General features: G+C 43.7%; 1 protein-coding gene across 5 annotated transcripts in view; it reads left to right on the forward strand.

Annotated features, from left to right (window-relative positions):
• The window catches only part of PACS2 (phosphofurin acidic cluster sorting protein 2), a 183,534-nt gene extending 174,364 nt beyond the window's left edge, over positions 1-9,170 (forward strand). For all 5 annotated transcript variants that reach the window (XM_073566764.1, XM_073566767.1, XM_073566766.1 and 2 more), the window contains exons 24-25: positions 2,912-3,025; positions 5,097-9,170. In XM_073566764.1, the coding sequence (XP_073422865.1) occupies positions 2,912-3,025; positions 5,097-5,215 (233 nt within the window). In that variant the 3' untranslated portion in view covers positions 5,216-9,170. The remainder of the gene's footprint in view (positions 1-2,911; positions 3,026-5,096) is intronic.
• Positions 9,171-10,190: the final 1,020 nt, after the last annotated feature.

Here is a 10,190-nt window from a genome sequence, read left to right on the forward strand (position 1 = left end):
CTGCCAGAGGAGAAGGGTTGGGAGGGACTATGGTGGTACTTTGTGCTGTATGGTGGTGTTTGGTGCTACTATGGAGGTACTTTGTGCTGTATTGTGATATTTGGTGCTATTATGGTGGTACTTTGTGCTGTATGGTGGTGTTTGGTGCTAATATGGTAGTACTTTGTGCTGTATGGTGGTGTTTGGTGCTACTATGGAGGTACTTTGTGCTGTATGGTGGTGTTTGGTGCTAATATGGTGGTACTTTGTGCTGTATGGTGGTGTTTGGTGCTACTATGGAGGTACTTTGTGCTGTATGGTGGTGTTTGGTGCTACTATGGAGGTACTTTGTGCTGTATTGTGATATTTGGTGCTATTATGGTGGTACTTTGTGCTGTATGGTGGTGTTTGGTGCTAATATGGTGGTACTTTGTGCTGTATGGTGGTGTTTGGTGCTACTATGGAGGTACTTTGTGCTGTATTGTGATATTTGGTGCTATTATGGTGGTACTTTGTGCTGTATGGTGGTGTTTGGTGCTAATATGGTGGTACTTTGTGCTGTATTGTGATATTTGGTGCTACTATGGAGGTACTTTGTGCTGTATGGTGGTGTTTGGTGCTAATATGGTGGTACTTTGTGCTGTATGGTGGTGTTTGGTGCTACTATGGAGGTACTTTGTGCTGTATGGTGGTGTTTGGTGCAACTATGGAGGTTCTTTGTGCTGTATGGGGGTGTTTGGTGCAACTATGGAGGTTCTTTGTGCTGTATGGGGGTGTTTGGTGCAACTATGGAGGTATTTTGTGCTGTATGGTGGTGTTTGGTGCTACTATGGTGGTACTTTGTGCTGTATTGTGATATTTGGTGCTATTATGGTGGAACTTTGTGCTGTATAGTGGTGTTTTGTGCTACCATGGAGGTACTTTGTGCTGTATGGAGGTACTTTGTGCTGTATGGGGGTGTTTGGTGCTACTATGGAGGTACTTTGTGCTGTATAGTGGTGTTTGGTGCAACTTTGGAGGTACTTTGTGCTGTATGGGGGTGTTTGGTGCTACTATGGAGTTATTTTGTGCTGTATGGTGGTGTTTAGTGCTACTATTGAGGTACTTTCTGCTGTATGGTGGTGTTTGGTGCTACTATGGTGGTACTTTGTGCTGTATTGTTGTGTTTGGTGCTACTATGGTGGTACTCTGTGCTGTATTGTGGTGTTTGGTGTTACTATTGAGGTACTTTCTGCTGTATGGTGGTTTTTGGTGCTACTATAGAGGTACTTTGTGCTGTATGGTGGTGTTTGGTGCTACTATGGTAGTACTTTGTGCTGTATGGTGGTGTTTGGTGCTACTATGGTAGTACTTTGTGCTGTATGGTGGTGTTTGGTGCTACTATGGTAGTACTTTGTGCTGTATGGTGGTGTTTGGTGCTACTATAGAGGTACTTTGTGCTGTATGGTGGTGTTTGGTGCTACTATGGTAGTACTTTGTGCTGTATGGTGGTGTTTGGTGCTACTATGGTAGTACTTTGTGCTGTATGGTGGTGTTTGGTGCTACTATGGTAGTACTTTGTGCTGTATGGTGGTGTTTGGTGCTACTATAGAGGTACTTTGTGCTGTATGGTGGTTGGTGCTACTATGGTAGTACTTTGTGCTGTATGGTGGTGTTTGGTGCTACTATGGTAGTACTTTGTGCTGTATGGTGGTGTTTGGTGCTACTATGGTAGTACTTTGTGCTGTATGGTGGTGTTTGGTGCTACTATAGAGGTAATTTGTGCTGTATGGTGGTGTTTGGTGCTACTATGGTAGTACTTTGTGCTGTATGGTGGTGTTTGGTGCTACTATGGTGGTACTTTGTGCTGTATGGTGGTGTTTTGTGCTACCATGGAGGTACTTTGTGCTGTATGGTGGTGTTTGGTGCTACTATGGAGGTACTTTGTGCTTTTTGGTGGTGTTTGGTGCTATTATGGTGGTACTATGTGCTGTATGGTGGTGTTTTGTGCTACCATGGAGGTACTTTGTGCTGTATGGTGGTGTTTGGTGCTACTATGGAGGTACTTTGTGCTTTTTGGTGGTGTTTGGTGCTATTATGGTGGTACTATGTGCTGTATGGTGGTGTTTTGTGCTACCATGGAGGTACTTTGTGCTGTATGGTGGTGTTTGGTGCTACTATGGAGGTACTTTGTGCTTTTTGGTGGTGTTTGGTGCTATTATGGTGGTACTATGTGCTGTATGGTGGTGTTTTGTGCTACCATGGAGGTACTTTGTGCTGTATACGTTCCCAGGAAGAGCAGACACCACAGCGCAGCACAATATATGTCCCCAGGAAGAGCAGACACCACAGCGCAACACAATATACGTCCCCAGCATGAGCAGACACCACAGTGCAGCACAATATACGTTCTCAGGAAGAGCAGACACCACAGCGCAGCACAATATATGTCACCAGCATGAGCATACACCACAGCGCAACACAGTGTACGTCCCCAGGAAGAGCACACCACAGCGCAACACAATATACGTCCCCAGCATGGACAGTGCAGCACAGTATACGTCCCCCGGAAGAGCAGACACCACAGCGCAGCACAATATACGTACCCAGGAGGAGCAGACACCATAGCGCAGCCCCACTGGCATGGCCCTTACGTACCTCTGCTTCTTGTACCCTGGGGCTGCCTTTTAATTAACCATTTGATGGTTTTAGGATATAATTATGGCCCAGACCAAAAGTAAGGATTTTGCAGTGAAATATTATATTTTATGTGTACTACGTAGACGAGTGTTACAGGACAAATTCCACCACTTCTACATTTCCCATACACAATAATGCACACAAACAAACCTCTACTGGAATATTTACAAGGAGGAAAATACAAGCGGCTCTGTTGGACCAGGCGACTATGTAACACTCTTTTTTTATTTTTTTTTTTTTGTTTACTTTCCAGTTATGTTTTTACCTAAAAAGACTAAAGATAAAGACATAGAATCTAAGTATCAATGTATCGAAGGCATCAGCAGATTGATTTGCACAGCTAAACATCAGCAGAACATGCTCCGAGGTACGTAGCCCTTTTATGCCTGTAGTTTTTAAGGCAGTGACATGCTCATATCATGACCATATTTAGAGACCCTTCCATTTCTTGAGCGCCTTCCACATGTAAGGATCCTTTCCCGGGACGTGACTGGGAAAAGGTTAATGAGTTAAACAAATATTTTTAACTTTGTAAATTATCACCTGTCTAGTAGATTGACAAAGGGTAACATTGTTAGTACTCAAACCAATCACCAATACCTTTAGCAAATCACCTTTCCTGGCAGAATTGTGGCCAGTACAAGTCGAATAGAGTGGCTAGTCACACATGCTTCCATTCAATGTAATTATGATCATTGTGTGCTGCACTTCAGTGCCATAGACAATGAGCATGCATGACCAGCCATAGTGCAGCAGAGCGCATGCATGACCAGCCATAGTGCAGCAGAGCGCATGCATGACCAGCCATAGTGCAGCAGAGCGCATGCATGACCAGCCATAGTGCAGCAGAGCGCATGCATGACCAGCCATAGTGCAGCAGAGCGCATGCATGACCAGCCATAGTGCAGCAGAGCGCATGCATGACCAGCCATAGTGCAGCAGAGCGCATGCATGACCAGCCATAGTGCAGCAGAGCGCATGCATGACCAGCCATAGTGCAGCAGAGCGCATGCATGACCAGCCATAGTGCAGCAGAGCGCATGCATGACCAGCCATAGTGCAGCAGAGCGCATGCATGACCAGCCATAGTGCAGCAGAGCGCATGCATGACCAGCCATAGTGCAGCAGAGCGCATGCATGACCAGCCATAGTGCAGCAGAGCGCATGCATGACCAGCCATAGTGCAGCAGAGCGCATGCATGACCAGCCATAGTGCAGCAGAGCGCATGCATGACCAGCCATAGTGCAGCAGAGCGCATGCATGACCAGCCATAGTGCAGCAGAGCGCATACATGACCAGCCATAGTGCAGCAGAGCGCATGCATGACCAGCCATAGTGCAGCAGAGCGCATGCATGACCAGCCATAGTGCAGCAGAGCGCATGCATGACCAGCCATAGTGCAGCAGAGCGCATGCATGACCAGCCATAGTGCAGCAGTGCGCATGCATGACCAGCCATAGTGCAGCAGAGCGCATGCATGACCAGCCATAGTGCAGCAGAGCGCATGCATGACCAGCCATAGTGCAGCAGAGCGCATGCATGACCAGCCATAGTGCAGCAGAGCGCATGCATGACCAGCCATAGTGCAGCAGAGCGCATGCATGACCAGCCATAGTGCAGCAGAGCGCATGCATGACCAGCCATAGTGCAGCAGAGCGCATGCATGACCAGCCATAGTGCAGCAGAGCGCATGCATGACCAGCCATAGTGCAGCAGAGCGCATGCATGACCAGCCATAGTGCAGCAGAGCGCATGCATGCATGACCAGCCATAGTGCAGCAGAGCGCATGCATGCATGACCAGCTGTAGTGCAGCAGAGAGTGCATGCATTACATGACCAGCCATAGTGCAGCAGAGTGCATGCATGACCAGCCATAGTGCAGCAGAGCGCATGCATGACCAGCTGTAGTGCAGCAGAGAGTGCATGCATTACATGACCAGCCGTAGTGCAGCAGAGAGCATACATAACCAGCCGTAGTGCAGCAGAGAGCATGCATGACCAGCTGTAGTGCAGCAGAGAGCATGCATGACCAGCTGTAGTGCAGCAGAGAGCATGCATGACCAGCCATAGTGCAGCAGAGAGCATGCATTACCAGCCCCTCCATTCAACATCTCCTGGCAAAGGGCTTGCAGCCAGAGGAAAACTCAAGTCTGGAGATCAGAACCTGGTGATATTACCAACACCAGTCTCACAGTTATCACCTGTGTAGTGGTTAAATAGTTTATGTAGAGCTAAATACACCTTTTACTGTGTTGCTTTCCAGCTATTGCAAAACTACGACTATTAGCTGCAGCTTTTCAGCAGCTGGAAATTACAGACCCAAATAAGAAGCCCATTTGGTCCATAACGTGTAATAGAAACCAATTGCAAAGAACTACAACCCCCACCCGACCTTCCCCTACATAATCCTTTTTCTGTTCTTTTCTCCGACATCAGTGCTCATTGACGGTGTGGAATGGAACGACGTGAAGTTTTTCCAGCTGGCAGCGCAGTGGTCGTCTCACGTTAAGCACTTCCCCATCTGTATATTCGGACACTCAAAATCCATCTTCTAGCCTTTTTCTGCAGAAGTCGCCTTTTCAACACTACCCACTTCTTACTCCATAACAAAGCATCTGGATCTCATACACTAACTTGTGCCAATGACTCTTTCCAGCAGAGCCATCCAGTTGCTCCCTTTTTTTTTTTTTTGCATTTTTTTTTTACTAGTGTTTTATTATTGCTCCGATTATTTAAAATTAAGCTTGAAGTTACATTTTTTTTTGTATTTTTAATGTTACATCCAAGGGAGTATATCTTTAAAAACAAACAATGGAAATAGAAAAAGTCTTAAATTTGCTATCGGCAGAAATATCGGTACTTAGAAGCAGCACATTTTCTTCTGCAGCCTCCATACGTGTTACATTGTGGATGAGAAACTATTGTGAGTAATGGATGAAAGGGAGGCCGTGGTTGTGCTTACTGCGTAGAACAGGCACTCCCTACTTCTTATCACTGAGCATGGCCGTAGTAATTGCCGCCATGTAGTCATATGCTATAATGCAGGCACAATGCACGGCGTAATCAAGGTGAAAAAAACGACAGATTCTCACTAAAGGCTTCTTTACATAACTGTAGATGGGAATGTCACCCTCTTTTTTTCTGTAATTAACATGAAAACTCAAACTTTGACACTTTTTTTTTAAATAGGTTCCAAATTCTGTGCTGATTTATGCTCGTACTATACATTTACATATGTTTTATTTCTGATAAATTCCCTGTATAGATCTAAATGATAAAATTCAACCACTAGGGGGAGCCCACAGGTTCACGCATTGAACTCCATAATAGAACAGAGTGCGTGAGGTCGCACGCTCCCCTTAGTGGCAGCAGACAGTACTGACATACTCACATTTCAACGGTAAACATATTATTTCTGTGCAGGGAATTGAAAGAAAAAAGGAATATCATCCCCCAATATATTACATATAAAAAAAATAAAGTAGCACTGATATTTGACCAAAAATAGCTTGTTTTCTTAACGCCATGTTTTTATTTAATACTGAGGTTTTTTGTTAATTTTTTCTTAGAAATTTTGATATATATACCCCAATTTTGCAAGAAAAAATATTTTTTTTTATATTAATACATATTAATGCAATATGTATTTAAAGTGGAAATATCACTTGCTTTAAAAAATTAAGTTAAATATCATGTAAAAATCCCCGAGCTCCTCTGATTCTGCAACCTTTTCCATTTTGCGCTGCGTTTCTCCATTGTAGAGATATTGACATTTGTTGCTTTTGAAGCACAGTATGTGAAATCTCTGCTTCAGGGTCTTTTCTGGGGTGTGTGCTTTTACACTTCCCCCCAGATGTTGCCAATGGCTAGATTGCTAGATCAGCCGCTGAACTGTGATTGGCAGCGTCTGGGAAGGAGAGGTGAAAGCGTACACCCCCAGAAGAAATGCCCAGTTGCACTACAAGCAGAGACTTCACATACTGTGCCACAAAAACAATAGATGTGAATATCTCTGCAATGGAGTGCAGCAGCTCAAAAAGCAGCAGAATCAAGGGAGCGCAGGGATTTTACACGGTTTTTATCTCAAATTTTTTTTTTTTTAGCAATTGACAGGTCCTCTTTGGAAAAAAAAATGTTTTTTCTTACACTTGCCACTTAACCTTAAAGGAAATAACCCATTTCATAAACAATACAACTAATGAAGGGCTGTTGTAACAAGTTGTGTAGGTGATCACTTCTAGATTGGTTGTGGTCCGTTCACCAGAACAGGACGGGTGGTCCGGTGTCCTCCATTTGACTGGAGCTGCAGTTGTTCATGTGATTTGCAGCTCCGTTCAGGGTCTCTAGGAGTGACAGAGATCAGAGAGCAGCACAATCGGTGGCTAGACTCTCACTATTAAGCTGTTGTCACCTGCCCCAGCTGTTATAACGTGACAATAAGTGACATAACCTCAGATACAGTTATGGTAACGAGCCGTAAAGAACTTGAGATTCTGCCCAGACGTTATACAGGCTGTGAACATGGAACCACTATTTGCTGTAGGTGGTTTTGCACTTTGCTAACACTCTGACTGTAACAGATCCTCCTTCCTGCCTGTTACATGATCTGCCAGGACCATAACCCCAGAAGAAGCCACGTACCCTACAGCTCCTGTCCTGGAAGGATCGCTGCCCCCTATTTATACTTTCTATATTTATATGTAACAGTGTGTGAGGGTTTATTCCTAGAATTGAGAGTTTTTATTTTTACGTCTGACAATACCACTGACTTCCTTGCGCTCACCCATTGACGCGCCACGTCATGTAGAATTAGACCTGGCGGTAATCACGTATTATGCTAACACATGAACTCACTCTATTTTTACATTTGTGGAACCCTACACAATCCTCCCAACACCAGTCATTAGTGGAAATGAGGTACAGGAACCAGTAGCGTCCTTATCACAGTCGCCCACTACTGTGGGATCACGCTACCTAAAGGATGATTAACCTTATGGATCAGTAAATGGAAAACTTGCATTAACAAGGGGCTATCTGCTCGTGGCTCAGACTGCTCATCATGGACCCTTTTAATTTTTGCGGTGTGTTGACTCACAAATTTGCATCTTCAGGGGTTTGATTGTGTTCCTCGCCTTTTAGGATTTCCTCATTTTGAATGTAACGTGGTCTTCACAGCATTGAATGATTTATGGACATACCAACAGATTGATGTGATGGAAGCTTTATGCACCAGGGTGTGCTGTGACTTTCCGCACATGCAAAGCTTTTACACAGGGTTGACCCCACAATCCTATAGGACTGCAGTGTGAGACACCCCCTAGAAGCTTGGAGGGTACGTTACTGGCATAGTTTTGGATGGATTGCAGTGTGAATTTCTAGCAGACAAAACTTTCTACTTTTAAAGGTGGGTATGTAGCTGGAAAAAAAAGCAGCTGGGAACATCATAAAAAAGTCATGGTCACCTACCCAATTCCCCATTGGTCACAGCTAGACTAAGAGGCGTTGGCATGGCCGAGTGTCATTAAAGGGTTAATCCCATCTACACATATGGATGTTGACATAGGTTGTAAAGACAAGCACTTTTGCAATTTACTGTTTATTAAAATTCACAGGAGTTCTGGAGATATTAAAACTTTTGTTTAAAGGTTGTTGCCTAGGAGACCGACCACCACTGCTGTCAAGCTTATAAGCACTTAACTGAAGCTTAAAGGGATAAGCAGGTAATAGTGCGCCCCAGCCATCCTGGCCAACTTTAAAACAGCACTTACAAGAACTTGTAAGCCTGGACATGTTCTGTTGTCTAGTAGTGGAGGTCGGTCTCCCAGTCAACGTGCTGTGAAAAGTGGTAATATCTCAAGAACAGCTGCAAATTTTTATAAGATGTAAAATTGCTACTATTTGGAAGCTCTATCCGACAATACCCATTTATGAGAATGGAAGTAACCCCTTTAACTGATAATTTCTTTTCCTAGATCGTCAACCCCTTTAAGCCCAAACAAAAACTAAAAATGATGGAAAATTCAGTAACAAAATGTGGTTGAGATGATAGAGTGAGATTAAACATGGCCACTTTCTAAAAACTGAGCTACCCAAGAGTCCATGCATTTTGCATTGTAAATAGTTTTAAGGACAGTGCAAGCCCATGAGCAAAGGTGGCGATACTTTGGGATTAAGCCCGCCATGTTTTTCTGGTCTCCTATTACTTCCGTAACAAAATGATGACATTTTCTGTAGTGGGAAACCTCAACACATATTGGAAGGGATCATAAATCCGTATTCTGATTTCTGCTGGAATATTTCTGGCAGTAAATGTGAGATCACACTGCAAATTATCCGCATCTGAATCTGTTGTGATAATATTTACCAATAATAAACCTTTTTACAGTGATGGATTGCTATAGAGGCTGTTGTAGCGGTAAAGGAGCAAAGAAGCCTTTACGACTAAAATGTTCGTATTTCCTATAAACCTCTCTGAACTTGCTTCCCTTTAAATAAAATTTACTGACAATACCGACTTTTTGGGGGCTTTTTTCCATTTTAGAAGATTGTTTCTATATTCACGTTTGTTTGTTGCATTTAGCGTGCTATGTGGTCTTTGTGTCTCCTATGTGATTTATACAGCAATCGTAGTGTTTCCTATGTGATGTATATTTAGCAGTCTGTGTCGCCTATGTGACGTGTATGTGCTGAATATTTTTATAAGAATTTGGGAAAGTTATGAAATGTCCTATAAATGTCTGTTCTGTTCCTGATCTAAGGATCTCAGCTTTTAGTTTAAATTAATCTGTGCTGCACTTTATGTTCATGCTCAGTAGTGACCAGTGCTGGGGAGTCGGTATTATGAAATGTCCTATAAATGTCTGTTCTGTTCCTCATATAAGGATCTTTTAGTTGAAATGAGTCTGTGCTGAACTTTATGTACATGCTCAGTAGTGAGGCAGGGCTTTGGGGTCAAGAGTCAGAGAAAATTGAGGAGTCATAGATTTGGCTTACCAGCTCCTCTGTCCTGAGGTGTATTCAGCAGTCTGTGTCTCCTATGTGATGTACAGACAGCAGTCTGTCTCCTATGTGATATATATGCACAGTGGTGTTAAAAAGTATTTTCCCCCTTCAGCGTCGGACTGTAAGACCTTGGGGCCCATTATGTAGCTACATAGAAATAAATATAAGACCGCCAATTGTGCGGTAAAACACGCTAATATCCGGGTATAATATAAGGTAGTACAAATCTTAATTATGTAGCAGGAGTTGGGGTAGCCTCTCTCATATAATATAATGCAGCCCCCTCATATAGTATAATGCAGCCCCCTCATATAGTATAATGCAGCCCCCTCATATAGTATAATGCAGCCCCCTCATATAGTATAATGCAGCCCCCTCATATAGTATAATGCAGCCCCCTCATATAGTATAATGCAGCCCCCTCATATAGTATAATGCAGCCATCTCATAGAATATAATGTAGCCCTCCATAGAATATAATGCTGCCCCCTCATAGGGTATAACGCTTCCCCCCCATGGGGTATAATG

Source organism: Dendrobates tinctorius, unplaced genomic scaffold (genome assembly GCF_039654945.1).
Source record: "Dendrobates tinctorius isolate UK_male_01 unplaced genomic scaffold, ASM3965494v1 ptg000019l, whole genome shotgun sequence".
Classification (NCBI taxonomy): Eukaryota; Metazoa; Chordata; class Amphibia; order Anura; family Dendrobatidae; genus Dendrobates; species Dendrobates tinctorius.